General features: G+C 40.6%; 1 protein-coding gene across 2 annotated transcripts in view; it reads left to right on the forward strand.

Annotated features, from left to right (window-relative positions):
- Window positions 1–1,122: 1,122 nt before the first annotated feature.
- The window catches only part of rundc3ab (RUN domain containing 3Ab), a 31,394-nt gene continuing 8,291 nt past the window's right edge, over window positions 1,123–24,225 (forward strand). The window contains exons 1-9 of one of the 2 annotated variants that reach the window (XM_035745781.1): window positions 1,125–1,199; window positions 1,327–1,528; window positions 4,332–4,447; window positions 4,613–4,740; window positions 4,990–5,075; window positions 12,032–12,121; window positions 12,379–12,459; window positions 19,416–19,584; window positions 20,189–20,346. In XM_035745781.1, the coding sequence (XP_035601674.1) occupies window positions 1,416–1,528; window positions 4,332–4,447; window positions 4,613–4,740; window positions 4,990–5,075; window positions 12,032–12,121; window positions 12,379–12,459; window positions 19,416–19,584; window positions 20,189–20,346 (941 nt within the window). In that variant the 5' untranslated portion in view covers window positions 1,125–1,199; window positions 1,327–1,415. Of the gene's footprint in view, window positions 1,529–4,331; window positions 4,448–4,612; window positions 4,741–4,989; window positions 5,076–12,031; window positions 12,122–12,378; window positions 12,460–19,415; window positions 19,585–20,188; window positions 20,347–24,225 lie in introns of both variants that reach the window. The other variant, XM_035745771.2, reaches the window with a different exon arrangement.

The following is a 24,225-nucleotide window of genomic DNA, read 5'->3' on the forward strand; positions in this document are numbered from 1 at the left end:
CGTTTCATTTTAAAACTTTTATCTTATAAAGGAATTGTTTCATCTAACTGCTGAACTATGGGTATTTTTTGCTATTTTCTTCTCATCTTTACAGGAAAATGCCACGGGCACTATCTGACAGAGTCATTGACGAAGTCATTGTTTTACAAGTCACAAGTAAGTCTCAAGTCTTAGCACTCAAGTCCCAAGTCAAGTCCCAAGTCAAGACAGGCAAGTCCGAATCAAGTCTCAAGTCAAGACCAACAACTCTCAAGTCAAGTCTCAAGTCCTAAACCCTGAGTTTCGAGTCCTAAACAAGTAATAATGTGCTCTTCACCAATTGTAATACCATTTCATATTTTTAACAGGAGTAATAGTTAGTATATTACATTTACCCAAGTCATGAATGCTTTTAAAAATATATTTATTACTTTCCAAATAATACATGGGTAGCCATAAGAAAGACCCCCCCAATAGCGATCGACTATCGAGGATTGCTATGGGGCACAATTAGGCTATGTAGGCTTGTACACAATCGCCCAACCTTAACACACACACACTGTGTGTGTGGTTACAGTAGGCTAACATATGTCAATGGCTTTAGAAACAGCAATAACATCAGAAAGGATTTAGACTACCAACTGCCTACCCAGTTGTAGCTCAATGTTGACCCCAAGTATGCTGGCAAGAGTATCCTGTCTGGTGCAGAGACCAACAAGACCTACGGTGTCATCACTACTGTGTCTCTGGCCTGGATGAGGGCAAGGTTATTGGCAGTATGGCGAAGTACACTTCCAAGTAAGGGCTTTGGAATGGAGTTGCAATTTGGCAGTCATGCCAACAAATCTCATCAGCCACCTGGTGGAAGGGACTTTGTGGATCTGAGGCTCTTTCCCCTGTTCCTGCCATCATCCTCCAAATCCCCCCAACATCAGCCGCCTCAGAGCGTAACTGGTCCTTGTTTGGGAACACACACACCAAAGCACGCAACAGGCTGACCAATACAAATGTATTGGCTCTTTCCCCTGTTCCTGCCATCCGGGCAAATTTGAGGCTTTATATATATATAAATAACAGACAGTATAGCGTATAGCGTCTGTGTGACGTCACGCACTCAAGAAAGCTAAACCAATCACCCAACCGGTTCTTTGTCGAGACCCTCGTCCTACGGAAGGACATTTCGCCGACTGAGAAGAGAGCAGGAGGAGAGCGGAATACCGGTATAGATTATTCGGCTCTCTGTTATTGTCAATGCAGGTCCCGAGGTTCAGCTTGTAGACTTAAACGTGGAGGCATGCGAGGGTGTCTTTAAAAAAGTGTCATCTTTTTTTTAACCCCTAACAACAGAAAAGTGGATGAGGAGCATCGCCTGGGCAGGGAGGGGTCCTGTGGTGCAGGATTCATAACAGTGGGCTGAGCGGTGCCGCCATCTCCGTATGGAGCCGAGTTGTGTGCAGGCAACTATGGCTATGCTTGATGTCTCAAAAAAAACATCCTCTATTTCTCGGAGTGTTGCGGTGGAGCGCAAGAACCTCATCACGGTTTGCAGGTAATGTGCGCATTTTTAAAATGTAGGCTATTACAAAATGGGTGTGCCTATAGATTTCGCTCACGCCTTAGGTTTAGGTCTACAATAGCGTATTGTGATGTGCTATCTCCTGTTTTTCTTATTAATCATTTTGACATTTACACTCAACCTTCAAAACTAAGAGACCCAGCATTTCCACCACCCCTTCAATACAGAGCACTTGCAAGATAGGCTACAGCAGCCATACTGTAGCTTGTGAAGCAATTACGTCATCCATAGGCCTATACTGTAACAAGATGACTTGGATGGGGGGGGGGCATATCTTCATTATTTTTAATGTTCATAAGCGAAACTACAAATAGACTAACACAGCACAAGCTTGACTGTTTAAAAAAAAAAGTTGAATCATTTCCATCGACCTGGCTCTTGTGAGTTGAGAGTGTCTCATGTCATCATGTCTCCTCGCGGATGGTGTCGTTGCTATGACGACAACCTTTTATGGGCAAGGACATAGCATAGCAGCTGGTACCCCAGGGAGTCAGGATACATAGGCTCAGGAGACCATTAAAAACTGCCTACAATAGGAAGATGAGTAATAGGCTATTGCAATGTTGAGTCCTTGGAAATGCAATGTCCTTAGAAGTGGTCCTTAGTCTTTTTAAGGTTCCAGTCTTCTATAGTGTCATACAGTAAGCCATGAACAGGGGAATCGCCTCCCACAATTTTGCAGCATTGGTCTTCATTTTAGGCTCAAAAGAAGCTCGTCACCCTATTACATGCCCCTGGCCACTTTATATTCCGCTGTGTTTTGTATTATTGTTATTTTTCCCAGGTTTTGTTTTTGGAATGCCGCGGTTGCCATAGGTAACAGTGCTGTCACAATGCAGATGATGTGTGCATTTGTGGGCCAATTTGGAAACTGTAGACTGACTACCTTACCCATAATGCTCCACTGGGCACACACTGGTTCAATCAATGTTGTTTCCATGTAATTTAATTTCATAAAATGACGTTGAACCAATGTAGAATAGACAATGAATTGACGTCTGTGCCCAGTGGGGCTCATTGACTGAACATTCCAAATTACCATAGCAATTATGCATCACAATAGTAATTATATTTTGAAGGGCCTTCTATGATGTAAGGCAGGCCAGTAACTTTTGCAAACAAATTATTTTACTGTGCCTGGTCGCGGACAGACTTTTATAGTCACACAAGATACCACCGGTGAATTCGAAATGAGTTGCCTAAAAATTGACTTGGCTCCAGTTGCATTTGAAACCCCCCAAAATGTCTGTGCAAAATCAGTAATAGTTGCACTCATAGGTTGACAGTGAGAAATTGACATTGAGCAGTGAGCAAAATAACCATAGACAGGAAGTTGACAATATCTTATTAGTAGCATAAATGCATTGTATTTCTATGGTTGCAGTCCTCAAAGATCGAATTGCATTGAATCAAATGAATCAGATCCAATGATTTACCGCCCATAGTGTGGGGTGCCACTAGTGTCCTTATAGTTGTATCAGAGCTAAAAATATAGAGAATATTCTACATTATGATCCAGTTGATCACATTAGAATTTAAAGAAAAAATGACAAACTGAACTATCCAGGGATATAAATTTTCGTGTCTTGCCCTAGCTCCTTTTAAGTACAATGAAAAATCAGGTGAATATATGCACTGCTGGCTTCCCGTATTGTCAACCAATTATTCTCTTGTATCCGGGATGCCCCAGTGTAGCTGAAGGAGACATTGTTACCCTCCGAACAATGGAGAGTGAAATCACTTGCTTCTCTGCCTGGGCTTGTTACCAAACTACCGTTAGAATAAGCATTGTGATGTGTTATTCAACTGTGTGTGTGTGTGTGTGTGTGTGTGTGTGTGTGTGTGTGTGTGTGTGTGTGTGTGTGTGTGTGTGTGTGTGTGTGTGTGTGTGTGTGTGACGCTGACTGCCTGCCTGCTCGCTCGCTCCCCTCCCTGAAATTCATCACAGTGACTGACCACCTGAACATGAATGGCCCTCCATTTACATACAGTCTCACACTAATATTTCTGAGCAGTGCTTTAGGATGCAAAACAAGACAAAACACTAAGACTGTAGACTCTATTATAGTATCCTTATCTATCTGGCTCTGCAGTAGCCTACCCATCAGAGTCTAATGACCTTAGGAAATGTAGGAGGTTTGAAATGGTTATTCAGCAGGGGCCAGTGCGACCAAATGGCTATTTTCACCCAGTAATATAGCTCCGTCTCATTGGACATTCTGTGAAAAGGACTTCCTGAATTATTTAGCGTAAAAGTTAGTGCATGACTGTTTTGCTCTGCACGAAATATCTCTTAGTTACCATAACAACAGATTGGTGAAAGGAAAAATGTATTTTATGTAGAGGAACATATAGGCCTACAATAGGCAGATCTTGTCTTTGTCACATTGAACTTACAAATTATACTGTTATTACTTTTGTTGGAGCATGTGCTGTTTTCTTTCCTCACTGAGTAATTTTCTAGAAGTGTCTTATTCATGCAGTGTTGTAAATTTGAGCCAACCCGGTAAAAGCTGATTGACTCTTCTTTTGAGAGCTTCCTGACATTCTCCTGTTCTTTCTAAAATTATTGGCATCATTATTTGTTTTTCCTCATTTGTAATGATATTATAGTCTCATGAAGGTATTATGACAAGTTGCTTCAAGTATAGTTTGTAATTGTTTGTCTGTTTACCACCCTCAACATTCACATGAAACAATCTTTGTGTTGATTGGTGGAAAAAGGATCACTTAGTAGTGACCATCTACTAACTAACCATCTCTCTCTTCCTGATAGGTTTTCAGTGAAGACTCTGTTGGAGAAGTACACCGCCGAGCCCATCGATGACTCATCAGAGGAGTTCATCAACTTCGCAGCTGTCCTCGAGCACATCCTCAGCCACGGCTTCACAGGTAAAACTAGCATAAACCATAGAACATTGACATATTATCAAATACATTTGAATAGTTGCCAGTACACAAAGACATACTGTAACATTTTAAAGTATCACAATCAGAAGAGGGATGTATTCCAAAAAGCAGTGTTTTGAGAGTGACCCTTTCTTTGGGCGGGGTCAGGGTCGGGCAGCTGGTTTGATGGACAGCGCAGCTACTGGGACTTCATCAGGCTGGCCTGCGGAAAGGTCCAGAACAGCTGCATCAGCAGCATTGAGAACATGGAGAACATCAGCACCTCGCGGGCCAAGGCAAGAGATCGGCATCCTTACTTACTTAGACTGACTGAATAACTGGCTGACTTACTTCTTACTTATTTACTTACTTACTTACTTAAAGCCTAGTAGCGCTATGTTTGTCTCACTGGCATTTGGCAGGGACTACAGATTGAATGTAGCTATCAAGTTAAATCTGGTGCAATGGCATGTTGTACATGGTCCCTGACAAATAAACAAATAAATAAATGTGATTAATAGTTTCTGCCTGTCTGTCTTCTGCAGGGTCGAGCCTGGATTCGAGTAGCCCTGATGGAGAAGAGACTCTCTGAATACATATCCACTGCCCTGAGGGACAGTCGGACAACCAGGTCAGCAGTATGCTCTGACTACAGTGCAACCATGCCTCAACAATGCTATTGTAGCGGATATGAGTCTGGCATGGTTGCTCATGGTCACGTGATGAGGTAGCCCCACCTGCGAATGTCAAAACCAGTGTCTGCCCTCGGACCAAGAGGGAATTTCCTCTTGGACTAACGGTCTAAGATGTGACCCACGGGAGCAACCAACGTGCTAGACCATTAGGATATTCCATCTTGGCCTCAGGGCAGAGACTGGTTTTGAAGTTCGCAGGTGGGGCTACCTCATCACATGATCACGAGCAAGTATTGACAGCCACTATGACTATACAATGTTCACCAAAGTCCACAATACAACCATACCTGAACTAAGCCACAACCATACAGTGTGCACAAACAGCTAATGCAGGCACACAAACTGGGTGCGTAGAATGACAACTAGGGCTGTTGCTTTGACTGTATTACCGCTGCACTGGGAGTCATGAGTCAGGACTTGGGCTGTGGCAGTCACAACATTTTGTCAGCCGGTGATTGTCAAGCAAATAACTGTCGGTCTCAAGGTAATTGAGCATTAATTTACACAAACACATTTCACATCTCCTGGCCTCCACACACAGCCTACAAGCCACTGATGCAAAACTTTGGAACATCTACATTTTGAAAAGTCTAATAAATCCATGTAATATAGCCTAAACCTTCACAAAAATACATGATTTATTTTAGACGGGTCTAAAGAAACACGATATGAAGAAATTGTAGTCTATTGCAGAAGAACAGAATAGCATACTCTGAGTTGTTACGTCCTGATCTGGCTATGCCAAATGGCTGTGGGCTTCACTAGTTAATTTAGCAGACAAGATTTGCTTATAATTCCATGTCATTATTTTATATAATTTTTTAATATGAAGAATACAATTGAACAAAGCTGAATAAAATAAAAAGGATATTTTCTCCAAACGACTTGAGGGAGTGCTCACATGCGGCTATTCTGTGTTGAGCGAAAGCGGTACTTTTATATGCTTAATTCAGCGTTATTAATGTAACTTTAGTTGTTTTACAAACGTTGGACGACATGTTTAGATTTGTAATACTCTGTAAGGCTGCATGATGCGACTCTAATGATGACTTGAAAAAAGTTGATTGAAAGGCGTGAGCTCTGCTTTGTTTTTTTGCGCAGGCTGAACATACTTCCTCAGTCTCACACTCACAATTTTACAAGCACTTGATTTTGCCTCAAATTTCCTGGTGTCATCCCCTGTGTGTGGCCGTAATGCACCCTAAAAAAATCCATGCCTTTTGCCCATGGCCCAGAGTGCTGTGTTGTGCCTTTCTCCCTGAGTGCTGCGTGATCCGAATCACCTCTCACTCACATTTCTCTCCATCACGTGATCGGGTCTCTCTCACAGGCTACAAGTGAAGACAGACACATCGGGGATGCAACTGCACGCTTCCTTATCCAATTTCAAGGTTCATATTGAAGATATTGGAAGAACTGTCCACATAGTCCTACGAACAGCAAAAGCACTAGCCTGTGTCAAATTACTATCCCCCATAGTACAAAAATTGACCTATTCTATTCAGTGCGAGAAATACATATTCCAAACATTGTTTGGGACATTTGTGGGATGCGATAGATCCGAAATTAATACAACCACTAGCATCCCAAAACGCGTTTTCCGCAATGTGGCTGATGCAACAGATCAGAACGTTTAGCAAATTTAAAAAATAAACTATTAGGCTATTTCTTCACATTATAAGAGCCGCAATGCGTACACTGCAGTAGGCTATAAGCGCAAATGTTCCATTCGTGGTAAATAAACATGATCAAAAGTGACTGCAAATGCGGTTATGCATGTAATGCTTTTATTATAAATGTGCATTTTTACGTGAAAATGATCTTCCCAAACTTGAAACTCACGCGCTACTTATGTATGCCAGTTAGGCTCTTAAAATGAAGCAATTTGGCCACTTTAGTTGTGATACAAACCTTATCAAAACATATAGGCCTATGGGCTAGGCTACATGAGGTGTGCGACTATGATTTGAAAAATCACGCAAAAAAAGGGAATGTTTCCTGCCTTACGCTGGGCATCATTCACAAATAACAATATATCATTCACAAGTGATATGCTAATATTGTCACCCATTAGACTATTCTTGATTTAATCGTGTCTTTACATATACAAAGTAATATACACTACCGTTAAAAAGTTTGGAGTCACTTAGAAATGTCATTGTTTTTGAAAGAAAAGCACATTTTTTGTCCATTAAAATAACATCAAATTGATCAGAAATACAGTGTAGACATTGTTAATGTTGGAAATTACTATTATAGCTGGAAACGGCAGATTTTTAATGGAATATCTACATATTCCTCCTTTAAAAGTGGTGTCATACTGCAGCACACCACATTCTATGGCACGTTATTTAATTGTCAGTAACTTTTTACGTTAATGCAAGGTTAGTGCTAGTTTGACCACCAGAGGGCAGAATTGAGAAGCATTTGATAGTCTCCCATGTTGGCATTACTAGAGAATATACAACCGTTGCCATAACATAGTACATGGGATTGATTTTAAGAAATTTGGTTTAATAAATGTAATTAATATTATGGTGTTTCTATTCTGAGAAAAATGAAACCCTCAGGGTGACAGTTGGGAGTAGGCTACAGCATTGAAGGATTCTAAATGGTTTACCTTCATTAGACAACTTTGTTCCAATATTTCTGTAAATCAGTGAGATTTATTCCCATAGTAATTTGTTATGGATCCATAACTAAATCAACATCAGTATTTTGAAAGAGTATTTTTATCATTATTTTGTTCATAAAGATGCAGATGAAGAAATACAGTACTGTACAATATATGCTTTTACATTTGTAAAATAAAGCATTTAAAGCATTTTGATGATATAAGCCACCTGCATTTGTTTATTAGGCTACTGTGCTGTCTGACAAGTAAACATAGCCTACAATAGTAGTAAACATGGGAAATTGCCTAATTCCTTACATAAGGGAGAGCAGACCATGTCTGTACTAGAGAATGCGAGAGACCGGTGTCCAATTCCCCCGACGGGGAGGAAGGAGTAGGCTGTCCTTGTAAGTAAGAATTTGTTTTTAACTGATTCCATATGTTATTTCATAGTTGTGATGTCTTGACTATTATACTACAATGTAGAAAATAGTAAAAATAAAGAGAAATTCTGGAACGAGTAGGTGTGTCCAAACTTTTGACTGGTACTTTTTATTTTATTTTTATTTCACCTTTATTTAACCAGGTAGGCTAGTTGAGAACAAGTTCTCATTTGCAACTGTGACCTGGCCAAGATAAAGCATAGCCGTGTGAACAGACAACAGAGAGTTACACATGGAGTAAACAATTAACAAGTCAATAACACAGTAGGAAAAAAAAGAGTCTATATACATTGTGTGCGAAAGGCATGAGGAGGTAGGCGAATAATAAAAATTTTGCAGATTAACACTGGAGTGATAAATGATCAGATGGTCATGTACAGGTAGAGATATTGGTGTGCAGAAAAGTAAATAAATAAAAACAGTATGGGGATGAGGTAGGTAAAATTGGGTGGGCTATTTACCGATAGACTATGTACAGCTGCAGAGATTGGTTAGCTGCTCAGATAGCAGATGTTTGAAGTTGGTGAGGCAGATAAAAGTCTCCAACTTCAGCGATTTTTGCAATTCGTTCCAGTCACAGGCAGCAGAGAACTGGAACGAAAGGCGGCCAAATGTGGTGTTGGCTTTAGGGATGATCAGTGAGATATACCTGCTGGAGCGCGTGCTTCGGATGGGTGTTGCCATCGTGACCAGTGAACTGAGATAAGGCGGAGCTTTACCTAGCATGGACTTGTAGATGACCTGGAGCCAGTGGGTCTGGCGACGAATATGTAGCGAGGGCCAGCCGACTAGAGCATACAGGTCGCAGTGGTGTGTGGTATAAGGTGCTTTAGTAACAAATCGGTTGGCACTGTGATAAACTGCATCCAGTTTGCTGAGTAGAGTGTTGGAAGCTATTTTGTAGATGACATCGCCAAAGTCGAGGATCGGTAGGATAGTCAGTTTTACTAGGGTAAGTTTGGCGGCGTGAGTGAAGGAGGCTTTGTTGCGGAATAGAAAGCCGACTCTAGATTTGATTAATATTATGGTGTTTCTGTTCCAAGAAAAACAAAAACCCTCTGGGTTTCCGTTAGGATGGTACGGGAAATATGAAGCTGTACAACGTGATGGTCGTCAGTACAGTACTGGGCTATTTAGCTAAAGAATCCCTGTGTTGTGCGGGCAGGGCACGCCGGAGACCAGGGTTCAACTCCCAGACGGGGAGGAAGGAATAGGCTGTCCCTGTAAATCAGAATTTGTTCTTAACTGACTTGCCTAGTGAAATAAAGGTTACACTAAGAGCATAACATTTCTGTACCCACATTTTCTAATTCTAGTCTAACCTATATCCAAATGGAGATTCAGTGAAAATGAAAATCTCATTGATTTATCAAGACCAGTCGCCATGCTTGTCTCAGAGCAGCGCGAAATGATGCTGAAATCTCATTGCTTCAGATCCTATTGCTTCAATATGCTTTTTATATAAATAAAACCTACACCACTTTTAACATCACATTACTCAACACTAGTGAGACTAATTTGGCCTATGGTAGGCCTACAGTATATCTAAAAAAAAAATGAGTGAGCTATTTTGCAAGGAGGAATGGGAAAAAATGTCAGTCTCTCGATGTGCAAAACTGATAGAGACATACCCCAAGCGATTTACAGCTGTAATCGCAGCAAAAGGTGGCGCTAAAAAGTATTAACTTAAGGGGGCTGAATAATTTTGCACGCCCAATTTTTCAGTTTTTGATTTGTTAAAAAAGTTTGAAATATCCAATAAATGTCGTTCCACTTCATGATTGTGTCCCACTTGTTGTTGATTCTTCACAAGAAAATACAGTTTTATATCTTTATGTTTGAAGCCTGAAATGAGGCAAAAGGTTGCAAAGTTCAAGGGGGCCGAATACTTTCGCAAGGCACTGTATATATACACACAGTTGATGTCGGAAGTTTACATACACCTTAGCCAAATTTAAACTCAGTTTTTTCACAATTCCTGACATTTAATCCTAGTAAACATTGTCTGTCTTAGGTCAGTTAGAATCACCACTTTATTTTAAGAATGTGAAATGTCAGAATAATAGTAGAGAGAAAGATTTATTTCTGCATTTATGTATTTATTCACATTCCCAGTGGATCAGAAGTTTACATACACTCAATTAGTATTTGGTAGCATTGCCTTAAAATAGTTTAACTTGGGTCAAACTTTTCGGGTAGCCTTCTACAATTTTGACCCATTCTTCCTGACAGAGCTGGTGTAACTGAGTCAGTTTTGGAGGCCTCCTTGCTCGCACATGCTTTTTCAGTTCTGACCACAAATGTTCTATGGGATTGAGGTCAGGGCTTTGTGATGGCCACTCCAATCCTTTGACTTTGTTGTCCTTAAGCCATTTTGCACAACTTTGGAAGAATGCTTGGGGTTATTGTCCATTTGGAAGACCCATTTGTGACCAAGCTTGAACTTCCTGACTGATATCTTGAGATGTTGCTTCAATATATCCACATACTTTTCCTGCCTCACATAATTTTCCTTCCCTCATATGATGCCATCTATTTTGTGAGGTGCACCAGTCCCCCCTGCAGCAAAACACCCCCACAACATGATGCTGCCATCCCCGTGCTTCACGGTTGGGATGGTGTTCTTCGGCTTGCAAGCATCCCCCTTTTTCCTCCAAACATAACGATGGTCATTATGGCCAAACAGTTCTATTTTTTGTTTCATCAGACCAGAGGACATTTCTCCAGAAAGTACGATCTTTGTCCCTATGTGCAGTTGCAAACCTTTTTTATGGCGGTTTTGGAGCAATGACTTCTTCCTTTCTGAGCGGCCTTTCAGGTTACGTTGATGTAGGACTCGTTTTACTGTGGATATACAGTCGTGGCCAAAAGTTTTGAGAATGACACAAATATGAATTTTGACAAAGTCTGCTGCCTCAGCTTGTATGATGGTATTTTGCATATACTCCAGAATGTTATGAAGAGTAATCAGATGAATTCCCTATTTGCCATGCACATGAACTGAATCCCCCAAAAACATTTCCACTGCATTTCAGCCCTGCCACAACAGCACCAGCTGACATCATGTGGGTGAACATATGATCTCTTGAAGAGAGAACAGCTGTTCAGCATGAGGCAAGGAGCAGAGCACAAGCTTTTTTTGCCACTTTCTCAAATCATCAATAGCCTATAGTCGCATCATGCAGCCTATATATGTTTTGATTTATAAGACTTTCGAAGGTTTGTATGATTCACAACTAAAGTTGCCAAATAACTCTAAATCAAGCATATAGGCCCTGTTTCAAACCCTTTTGCGCTCAACATAGCCACTTCATATGCGCACTCACTCTAGAACGGGAACAACATCCTTTCTATTTTATTCAGAATAGTTCAATTATATTGTTCTTACTATAAATTGTAAAATATAAAATAATGGCACAGGATTTATAAGCATATCTTGTCAGCTAAATTAACACGCCTACAGCCTATGGCATTGAGCATAGCCAGATAACATACAGTAGGCCCTCCATATTCTGTTAATTCTTCACATCATAATGTTTCTTTAGACCTGACTAAAATAATGGATTTATTGTGATGGTGTATATTAAATAGATTTCTTTGACTTTTTAAAAATGTTCTAAATGCGTGCATCTGTGGCTTGTATGTGTGGACTCCGTGGAGGCCTGGAGATGCTGACCTGTTTTATATGAATTAACGTGAGACCGGCAGTCTTTTGCATAACAATAACCGGCTGACAAAATTTCATGACCGCCACAACCTTAATGACAACTAACAATCCCAACAAACACCTAGGGTACCTGACACACCTATATATATGTGTGTGTGTGTGCTACAGGAGGTTCTATGGTGATGGGGCCATCATGCTAAGGGAAGAAGCCACGGTCCTAACAGGGATGCTTATTGGACTCGGAGCCATAGACTTCAGGTGAGGCTGGGAGAACATGCTCGATGAAATCTGAGAAATCAATTGTTTTTCTAGTGCTTTTAAAAAATGCATTTGTCAGTAAATGCTTTTCAAAAACAAGGCCTTGAGAAAGTTTGAGGAAGTTACAGCAACAATGGCAGAGAGACACCAGGAGAGGAACTCAAGAGGGCCTTGTTATTCTGTGATGGACATAGTCATATGACAAGGTTGCTGTCCATAGGTTCGTGTTTGATTGGGTTATGAATTTCTGTCCACAGTTTCTGTCTAAAGGGGGAGGCCCTGGATGGAAAATCCTCTGCTGTCATCGACTACACGCCATACCTAAAGTTCACACAGAGGTAATGTAGAGCTATGTTAAAGCCACAATCTTGATTAAACAAACATTGGACAATACATTGTTTGTTTATACATGGTTTATAAAGACTGAAATGACCATGAAACATAATCAACCTTGTGTATTACAACCTGGTGTTATGATAGTGTTAGACAGTTTAAATAATCATGAGGTTTGAACATGTTAGTTTAAAAAAAATATATATTATTTTTTACAAATAATCCTAAGTAAATAATATGGATCTTTATTGGAATCTTTGACGGGGTAAATATTGTCCTTGTTTTTAGCGTAAGATCCCAATGGGGATTGAAACATTGTCCTTGTTTTTAGCGTAAGATCCCAATGGGGATTGAAACATTGTCCTTGTTTTTAGCGTAAGATCCCAATGGGGATTGAAACACATTAAGATCCCAATGGGGATTGAAACATTGTTGTTTTTAGCGTAAGATCCCAATGGGGATTGAAACATTGTCCTTGTTTTTAGCGTAAGATCCCAATGGGGATTGAAACATTGTCCTTGTTTTTAGCGTAAGATCCCAATGGGGATTGAAACATTGTCCTTGTTTTTAGCGTAAGATCCCAATGGGGATTGAAACATTGTCCTTGTTTTTAGCGTAAGATCCCAATGGGGATTGAAACATTGTCCTTGTTTTTAGCGTAAGATCCCAATGGGGATTGAAACATTGTCCCGTAAGATTGTTTTTAGCGTTTTGAAACACGTAAGATCCCATTGTCCTTGTTTTTATGGGGATTGAAACATTGTCCTTGTTTTTAGCGTAAGATCCCAATGGGGATTGAAACATTGTCCTTGTTTTTAGCGTAAGATCCCAATGGGGATTGAAACATTGTCCTTGTGTTGTGTATCTCACCAATAAGTCACTGCTGGGAGTGTGTCGTTGTTGTGGAAAGGAATGACTTTCTCGTGCGTGGTCCAGCTCCTCAACCAGTGGGATGTGTGTTCATTTGCTTTCGTTGATAAATGACTATAGAACGGGACACACAGTATGAACGAAATTCAACTGAACTGAATTTTAGGGGGGTTGTTCCTAGAGCTGTGGCGGTCATGACATTTTGTCAGCCAGCGATTGTCAAGCAAGTAACTGCCGGTCTCGCGGTAAGTTACCGTTCATTAACATAAACACATGCAAGCAGGCCTTTGGAACATCTACATTTTAAAAAGTCTAAGAAATCCCTGTAATATAGCTTACTCCCATCACAATGAATCCATTATTTATTTTAGACAGGTCTGTTCTTCTATTTCAGAAGAACAGAATAGCATGCTCTTGTCCTTATGTTAGGCACAGATCTGCCTAATGCCACATAGTTGTGGGCTACACTAGTTCATTTAACAGACAAGATTCGGTGGCAATATTTTATAGTAGGACAAATACAATTGAACATAGCTGAATAAAATAGAAAGGATATTTTCTCCAACAATTTGAGGGAGTGAGCACATGCGGCTATTCTGTGTTGAGCGGTTAACAAAGAAACAGGTACTCCTATATACTTAATTTAGAGTTATTTATGCATCTTTAGTTGTAATACAAACAATGGGCTATATGTTTTGATTTTTAATACATTCTAAGGTTGCATGATGCGACTCTAATGATGATTTGAAAAAAGTATCATGAAAGGCACGAGCTGTTTCTCGATGAGTCTCTCATTCACAATTTGTGTGGCCTTTTGTGGCCAGTGGCCGTCTGAATATAATAATTATAATTCCCTTCTCCCGGCTGCCAATCGCCGTGCTCTGAAGCACCTCTCACTCACATTAAATACTATATTTCCCTCATCAATCTACACACAATAGCCCATAATGACAAAGCAAAAACAGGTTTTCAGAAATGTTTGCAAATTTGTTAAAAAAAAAAAAAATGAAATACCTTATTTTACATAACTGTTCAGACCCTGCATTCACATAACAGGCGGGCTCTTCGTGGAGTGCAATGAGAGGCAGGTGGTTAGAGCGTTGGACTAGTTAACTGTAAGGTTGCAAGATTGGATCCCCGAGCTGACAAGGTGAAAATATGTCGTTCTGCCCCTGAACAAGGCAGTTAACCCACCATTCCTTGGCCGTGATTTAAAATAAGAATGTGTTCTTAACTGACTTGCCTAGTTAAATAAAGGTATATAAAATCAAATATATATATTTTTTAAATCAGCAAAATCGGCGCCCAAAAATACCGATTTCCGATTGTTATGAAAACTTGGCCATTCCGATTAATCCATCGACCTCTAGTCTGAATATAGATGAAGGCACTGTATATGGATGATTTATAAAGCCAGGTACATTTAACAGTTATTCTATTGATTATAGACGTAATTTCGTTGCGGTTTCCTCTCTCTTCATTTCAAATCCAATTTCAAATCAAATTTATTTATATAGCCCTTCGTACATCAGCTGATATCTCAAAGTGCTATACAGAAACCCAGCCTAAAACCCCAAACAGCAAGCAATGCAGGTGTAGAAGCACAGTGGCTAGGAAAAACTCCCTAGAAAGGCCGAAACCTAGAGAGGAACCAGGCTATGAGGGGTGGCCAGTCCTCTTCTGGCTTTGCCGGGTGGAGATTATAACAGAACATGGCCAAGATGTTCAAATGTTCATAAATGACCAGCATGGTCAAATAATAATAATCACAGTAGTTGTTGAGGGTGCAGCAAGTCAGCACCTCAGGAGTAAATGTCAGTTGGCTTTTCATAGCCGATCATTAAGAGTATCTCTACCACTCCTGCTGTCTCTAGAGAGTTGAAAACAGCAGGTCTGGGACTGGTAGCACATCCGGTGAACAGGTCAGGATTCCATTGCCGCAGGCACAACAGTTGAAACTGGAGCAGCAGCACGGCCAGGTGGACTGGGGACAGCAAGGAGACATCATGCCAGGTAGTCCTGAGGCATGGTCCTAGGGCTCAGGTCCTCCGAGAGAAAGAGAGAATTAGAGAGAGCATACTTAAATTCACACAGGACACCGGATAAGACAGGAGAAGTACTCCAGATATAACAAACGGACCCTAGCCCCCCGACACAAACTACTGCAGCATAAATACTGGAGGCTGAGACAGGAGGGGTCAGAAGACACTGTGGCCCCATCCAATGATACGCCCGGACAGGGCCAAACAGGAAGGATATAACCCCACCCACTTTGCCAAAGCACAGCCCCCACACCACTAGAGGGATATCTTCAACCACCAACTTACCATCCTGAGACAAGGCCGAGACTAGGCCGAGTATAGCCCACAAATATCTATCTATTTGTGACCGACCGCCTTGATTCGGTCTTATGTAGCAAAATGTTAAATGGTGTTTTTGACATTGGATAAAAGCAGAGACACAGAGCTACAAAATGGCATATCATGCACTGCATTTGAGGAACAATGGGAAAGTAATTCTGCTTTGAAAGTTGATAAACTTGTATCCTCACTTTTGAGAAAATGGCCTTTGAATATTTTGCCCCTACTTGAGAACTCCTCTTTGTCTACACCCATTCAGCATCATTCACACCCGCTTAAGCTTTAGCCCCCACCCAAACTCTGACCATTTTACTCGCCCTAGCAGAGCTGGTTAGGCTGTTTTCATGTTATCCAGAGCGTTGGTGACTGCAACTGTGCTGCTGAAAACAATGTATTTACGCTTTTTTACTGACACCGGCCAAATTCAGCGGGTGTTGAGCTTTCATAAATTCATCAGTTATTCTGTGCTCTGGCACACTCAGATGAGAGGGATCTAAAATCAGAGTAGACTGGCCAGACTGAATTTTCGAACGCACTCAAAACTTGCATTAGTAGAGTCTTTTGTTAAGACATGTAGCTAGCTAGCCTGCTAGCTAAACAATGAACCATAATCCCAACTCATGACGTTACTACCCTGCATCAATCTGCAGGTAGCAAACCAACCAGGTTCAATGTTAGCTAGCTAACATTATGATATAACTCGCTAAGCAAATGGCTCTGAGATACAAATAATAAGATCATATATGTAACATTAGCTAGCCAGACAGCTAACGTTAGGTAGCTAGCTAACAATACACTAACTTGAAATGAAACCACTTTCTGTCAAAATTAGAAACATGTAATATCAGAAAATGTAGCTAGCTAGACTATCTTACCCGTTTAACATTACATCATAGATGGACACGTCTCCTGTCATGGATGCCATGGTTGCCCTTTTTAAAAATATTTGCAAAAATGTATTTATTGAATATTCTTAACATACAAAATACTTGCAGTGAAGCAGCTCAACAACAACATCATACCAGTCATCCAACAGATTCCCATTCAGAGCGACACACAGAAGCATCCAGTGTCAATGCCCTGCTCAAGGGCACGTTGACCGATCTACCACCAGGCCAAAAAACGTGAACCCCAACCCACCAAGATCCCATTCAAATGTATTTTTTATTGTGTTTTATTTTTACAAAAAAAAAAAAAACTTAGAATGACGGTCAATCTACCACACAGCAACTCCACTCCCATTTGTCTCCAATTCCACATGCTTCAGCTTCCCTCAGCCCATCCCATCTATCTCTGCTGGCCACCCACTTCAGGTTTCTACGCAACACATGTCTTTCAACTATGCTGTGATGTTTAACGTACAATTTCAATCTATCTAATCGAATTGAATCCACAGATTGCGAGTTGAAGATAAATACTTTTACTAAGAGTATTAGTATATTAGTAATTGACTGACCCAGTCTCTCCAGATACTATTTCTAGGGTCAATTTTAGATCAATGCTATGCATTTTCCACCATTCCTGAACCTGAGACCAGAAACAGGCTACCTGAGGGCAATACCAAAATAAATGGTCTATTGATTCTGTATCCTCACAACAAAATCGCAGAGCTTCCATGATTTTATGACTCAAATATTCCACATTTTGTTGGTGGCAAGAATTCTATATCATAATTTTAGCTGAAAAACACAAAGTCTTGAATCTTGCGTTGTTTTATATATCATCTCATACACCCTGTACCATGAAATCGGTACATCAAAAATCTCTTCCCAACTCTTTTGCAATCTGTATGGCACAGTTGTCAACATCCTGGTCCTCAGATGAAACGGGTATACTTTCCTATTTATTTTTATTCCTCCGCCAGTTTTGATCCTTTATATTGGGCAGACAGACCAGTATCCCTACCTCCTCTCGCTGCCACCTGCCTCCTCCATTTTTGGGGTAATGCTGTAATCAATTGGTGGTACTCTTTGTAACGGCGTTCTTCGTTTGTTCGAAAGAGAGTCGGACCGAAATGCAGCGTGGTGGTTACTCATGTCTTTAATAAATTAATCGCGATACATGAACATAACTTATACAAATACAAAACAACAAACGGAACGTGAAACCTAATTACAGCCTATCTGGTGAACACTACACAGAGACAGGAACATTCACCCACCAAAACACAGTGAAACCCAGGCTACCTAAATACGGTTCCCAATCAGAGACAACGAGAATCACCTGACTCTGATTGAGAACCGCCTCAGGCAGCCAAGCCTATACAACACCCCTACTCAGCCGCAATCCCAATAACTACAAAACCCCAATACGAAATACAACAAAATAAACCCATGTCACACCCTGGCCTGACCAAATAATTAACGAAAACAGAAAATAATAAGACCAAGGCGTGACATTCTTGGATTGAGCAGACCTTCCCAAACAATTCTGATAACTCCATGAAGGACATAACTCTACCATTCCAATTTACAATATAATTTAAGAACAAAATACCCTTTTCAAACATATTTTCCATAAATACAGGTATTTTATCAACCAGCACATTTGAGTTCAGCCATAATATATGTTGTAATATTTATATATTTTCAGGGGGATGGAATTGAAATTGCCAAACAAGCAAACAATGCTTGTTTGAAAAAGAGAGATACTTTGAAAAAAGTCTAATTTTCAGTTAATGGAAAATGAAAATGAGACATGGCAAATAGGCCATTTTTATTAAACAATGGAAGAGCTTTTCTTAGTAATCTACTTGAGAACCATTTAGGGTTCAAATAAAACTTGTGAATGAGTGAAGCTTTTAGAGAGAGGTTTGGTGCTTTTGTATTTAATATTCTCAACCCACCCAATACATATTCATTATATAGATTGGCACGTTTTATTTTGTCCGGTTTAGCGTCCCAGATAAATCAAAATATTTTTTGCTCAACGAATCATCAAGAGGAGGCAGCACCATAAGTAAGTGAGTAAACTGAGATACGACTAAGGAGTTAATCAGGGCAATTTTTCCATAAATAGACAGGAATTTACCTCTCTATGGTTGCAGGATCTTGTCTATTTTTACAAGTTTTCTATTGAAATTCATGGTGAGAGCTTATTTATCTATTTTGTGATGAATAGCGAGTATGTCTACTTCACCATCAGCCCATTTTATAGATAAACTGCAGGGTAATGTAAAAGTGATATTTTTTAAAGATCCAATGCGTAATATTGTACACTTATCATAATTAGGTTTTAGTCCAGAGAGTCCAGAAAAGTTATCTAGATCTTCAATGAGACATTGCAGGGGTCTAGCTTGCGGACTTAATATAAAACTTGAGTCATCGGCATACATGGACACCTTTATTTTAAAGCCTTGGATTTCTAATCCTCTAATGTGGTTATTGGATCTGATTTTAATAGATAGCATGTTGATGGCCATAACGAATAGATATGGTGACACCCTTGTTTAACTCCTCTTGACAGTTCAAAACTCTCTGAGAAGTAGCCGTTATTTACTGTTTTACACCTGGGGTTGCTATACAGTAAGATACTTGATTGTTACCCAGAAATGATTTGATTTTGAGATAAAAACGACTGTGTTGGCCAACACTAAAACATGCTTTTAATGGTGATCCTCTATAGAGAAAGATTTTTAATCCAGGACTAGGCTTAATCTGGGTTCGGGAAACGGGCCCAATATTACATAGCCTAAATAGGCCTATTATTAACATCTGTTGTTGTCTGTGTAGCTATGACTACCTGAGTGATGACGACGACGACCGTCGGAGCATCGACAGCAGCACGAGCGATGACAGTGTCCCTGAGCACCCCTACGTCCCGCTGGTCACCGACGAGGAGAGCTGGGCCAACAAGTGCCGCAAGATGGAGCAGAGGTTCAAGATTGTCTACGCTCAGAAGGTGGGTAGCCATTTTGTATTTTTGTAGATCCCCACAGTAAGCCTATGAGTGGCACTCAAGTACAGGGGACAAGATAGTCGTTGTTGGGTGTCCTCAAGCACTGTAATAACTATTCACAGCTCACTTGCTCCCTAGGGTAGGTTGCTCCTAGGTGTACACTAGGTCATAGGTGTATCATTGTACACTAGCCCTTGGTATATAATAACAAACTAGACACTAGGTCTATATTGTGGTGTATACACGTGCCCAGGCATGCCTCAAATGACTGTTACCTCAGAGATCAGGGCTGAATGTTATTGCACAGTTTGTTCTTATGAAGATGCTGCTCCTGCCCAACCATAACTTGAAATGCCTCATCTGCAAGAGATAATCTGGCTCACGAATTGCTCTCTGTAGTCTATCATAGGACTCATTGATAAGACAGAAGTAGATGGAAGGCATCTTTGGATATGTGTAGCTGGGTCATAGGGCACACTGTAGCAAAACGTTTCAAAACAACAACAAAAACACGTTTCTTATTTGACAAGCACCTCCCCATTTGACTCCATTTCAGCCCGTTTTCTTCCAGAAAAAAAAACCACCCCTGATGTGTGCTTGTCTCCAGGGCTATTTGGAGGAGCTGGTGCGTCTGCGGGAATCCCAGTTGACAAACGTGGAGACGGAGAACAAGGAGCTGAACGCGAGGCTGGTGGAGCTGGAGGAGCAGAGCCAGCAGGAGAAGAGGGAGCTGGAGGCCATCGTGTTGGAGCTGCAGGAGCAACTGTGAGTGGCTACACACACGCACACACATGCACGTGCAGACACGAGCATGCATGCGACGTACATGTAGACAAACATACACACACAATACACACAACTAGACAGACACATACAGGTACCCAGCTAACAACAAACATTCCCACAACTGTAGAGAACGTTCCCTTAATGTCAAATAGAACATGGTTACCATGTTCTCAGAATGTTATATATTAACGTTCTAGACACGTTTCATAGGAACGTTGCAAGAACACTCATGTGTCCAGTTTTCTGTTGGTTAGAGAATATTCCATCAACGTCCCAAAAAACATACACAGAACATGGTTGCCATGTTCTCAGAACATACACTCTTAGAAAAAAAGGTGCTATCTAGAACTTAAAACGGTTCTTCAGCTGTCCCCCATAGGATAACCCTTTGAAGAACCCTTGTTGGTTCCAGGTAGAACCCTTTTGGTTCCAAGTAGAAACCTTTGGGTTTCATATAGAACTCTTTTCCACAGAGAGTTCAACATGGAACCCAAAATGGTTTTACCTTTAACCAAAAAAGCTTTTACCTGGAACCAAAAAGGGTTATGCTATGGGGAAAAGTGGAAAACCCCTATTAGAACCCTTTTTTCTAAGTGTAAGATATTAGTGTTCTAGGCAAGAAACATACGTGTCAATGTCCCACCAAACATACATATAGCAAGCCGAAGAACACCATCCCAACTGTGAAGCGCGGGGGTGGCAGCATTATATTGTGGGGGTGCTTTGCAGCAGGAGGGACTGGTGCACTTCACAAAATAGATGGCATCATGAGGTAGGAAAATTTGGATATATTGAAGCAACATCTCAGACATCAGTCAGGAAGTTAAAGTGTGGTGCAAATGGGTCTTCCAAATGGACAACGACCCCAAGCATACTTCCAAAGTTGTGGCAAAATGGCTTAAGGACAGCAAAGTCAAGGTATTGGAGTGGCCATCACAAAGCCCTGACCTCAATCCCATTGAACATTTGTGGGCAGAGCTGAAAAAGTATGTGCAAGCAAGGAGGCCTACAAACCTAACTCAGTTACAACAGCTCTGTCAGGAGGAATGGGCCAAAATTCCCCCAACTTATTGTGGAAAGCTTGTGGAAGGCTACCCAAAATGTTTGACCCAAGTTAAACCATTTTAAGGCAATGCTACCAAATACTAATTGAAAACTTCTGACCCACTGGGAATGTGATGAAAGAAATAAAAGCTGAAATAAATCACTCTCTCTAATATTATTCTGACATTTCACATTCTTAAAATTAAGTGGTGATCCTAACTGACCTAAAACAGGGAATTTTTACTACGATTAAATGCCAGGAATTGTGGAAAAACTGAGTTTAAATGTATTTGGCTAAGGTGTATGTAAACTTCTGACTTCAACTGTACATTTGCCATATATTTTTAACTGTGCTGTTTCACAAAAGTTCTGAACCTATATACATTTTACAGACACAGTATATACTCTCACATTCTTAGCAGTTTCCCTAACTAATGGAAAACCTTAGGGGAACATTACGGGTAACATAACAAAAATGTTCTCTCTCCCTAGAATTGTTAGCTGGGTAGGGTTCTGGCGGCTCTGTTATTGTGTGGGGTGTATTTTCCTGGCATGGTTTAGATCCACTCAACCTCTTTGAGGGCAACGTAAACTGCAGTAAATACAAAGCTGAAGGGTTTGATGAGCATAAATGATGTAAACCGTATGCCATGACCATCTCAGTCACCAGATCTTAAACCAATTGAAGAATTATGGAACATTCTAGAGAGTTACCTGAGACACACCAAATTATGGAATTTCTCGTTTTTGTAAACATACACAGAATATGGTTGCCATGTTCTCAGAACATAATATATTAATGTTCTAGACATGTTTCATGGGAACATTGCAAGAATATTTGTGTCCCCCCACAAAAAAAATGTACACATCACGTCACTGTTGCTGAGCCAATCAAGGCACGGATTGGTGAACGACTGATCGATTCATATCGCTTTGTCTATTGGCAAGGGATACTTTTAACATACAGGGTTTTTACACGTTTTCACATTTGATTACATTGTGCATTTTATACGGTAATTATTAATCAACTTGTCTTCACCTGGGATTTGAACTCACAATCTCCTGGTTCATACTCCGATCTTTCCCACTATGGTATGACACCATGTCCATGTCCATGTCAAGTATTGGTCAATATGACTATTCTGATCATTGATTTGATTGACCTATTTCAGCTATTTAAGGCCGTTCTGTATAGTTGTCTAATGTTGGTTGGGCATATTAACATGTTTTAATGATACTCCTGAATCACTGATCGATAAAATATATTTTCTTGAGTGCACTTTTAACAGAGCTGAGATTTACTTCAAAGTGCATTCACCCTATTGCTTACACCTATCAAGTTGTTTCATCTACATAAGTGTAAATGCCTAGGGAGGAGGGGTTAGGGTTTCTTCTGGAAAGGGCCTAACTCTACTGGCGCAATAAGCACATGCCTATGAGAACCCTTATTGGGACAGTGTTCAGTTCGTTCCTCATTGGTGCTTGTGGCCTGGGAGGCTGGCCTTTTGAGTTCCTCTGTCCAGTGTCTGTGTTCTTTTGCCCATCTTAATCTTTTATTTTTATTGGCCAGTCTGAGATATGGCCTTTTTCTTTGCAACTCTGCCGAGAAGGCCAGCATCCCAGAGTCGCCTCTTCACTGTTGACGTTGAGACTGGTGTTTTGCGGGTACTATTTAATGAAGCTGCCAGTTGAGGACTTCTGAGGCGTCTCTTTCTCAAACTAGACACTCTAATTTACAGTGCCTTGCGAAAGTATTCGGCCCCATTGAACTTTGTGACCTTTTGCCACATTTCAGGCTTCAAACATAAATATATAAAACTGTATTTTTTTGTGAAGAATCAACAACAAGTGGGACACAATCATGAAGTGGAACGACATTTATTGGATATTTCAAACCTTTTTAACAAATCAAAAACTGAAAAATTGGGCGTGCAAAATTATTCAGCCCCCTTAAGTTAATACTTTTTTCGCGCCACCTTTTGCTGCGATTACAGCTGTAAGTCACTTGGGGTATGTCTCTATCAGTTTTGCACATCAAGAGACTGACATTTTTTCCCATTCCTCCTTGCAAAACAGCTCGAGCTCAGTGAGGTTGGATGGAGAGCATTTGTGAACAGCAGTTTTCAGTTCTTTCCACAGATTCTCGATTGGATTCAAGTCTGGACTTTGACTTGGCCATTCTAACACCTGGATATGTTTATTTTTGAACCATTCCATTGTAGATTTTGCTTTATGTTTTGGATCATTGTCTTGTTGGAAGACAAATCTCCGTCCCAGTCTCAGGTCTTTTGCAGACTCCATCAGGTTTTCTTCCAGAATGGTCCTGTATTTGGCTCCATCCATCTTCCCATCAATTTTAACCATCTTCCCTGTCCCTGCTGAAGAAAAGCAGGCCCAAACCATGATGCTGCCACCACCATGTTTGACAGTGGGGATGGTGTGTTCAGGGTGATGAGCTGTGTTGCTTTTACGCCAAACATAATGTTTTGCATTGTTGCCAAAAAGTTCAATTTTGGTTTCATCTGACCAGAGCACCTTCTTCCACATGTTTGGTGTGTCTCTCAGGTGGCTTGTGGCAAACTTTAAATGACACTTTTTATGGATATCTTTAAGAAATGGCTTTCTTCTTGCCACTCTTCCATAAAGGCCAGATTTGTGCAATATACGACTGATTGTTGTCCTATGGACAGAGTCTCCCACCTCAGCTGTAGATCTCTGCAGTTCATCCAGAGTGATCATGGGCCTCTTGGCTGCATCTCTGATCAGTCTTCTCCTTGTATGAGCTGAAAGTTTAGAGGGACAGCCAGGTCTTGG

The sequence above is a fragment of the Oncorhynchus keta genome, chromosome 3 (assembly GCF_023373465.1).
Source record: "Oncorhynchus keta strain PuntledgeMale-10-30-2019 chromosome 3, Oket_V2, whole genome shotgun sequence".
Lineage (NCBI taxonomy): Eukaryota > Metazoa > Chordata > Actinopteri > Salmoniformes > Salmonidae > Oncorhynchus > Oncorhynchus keta.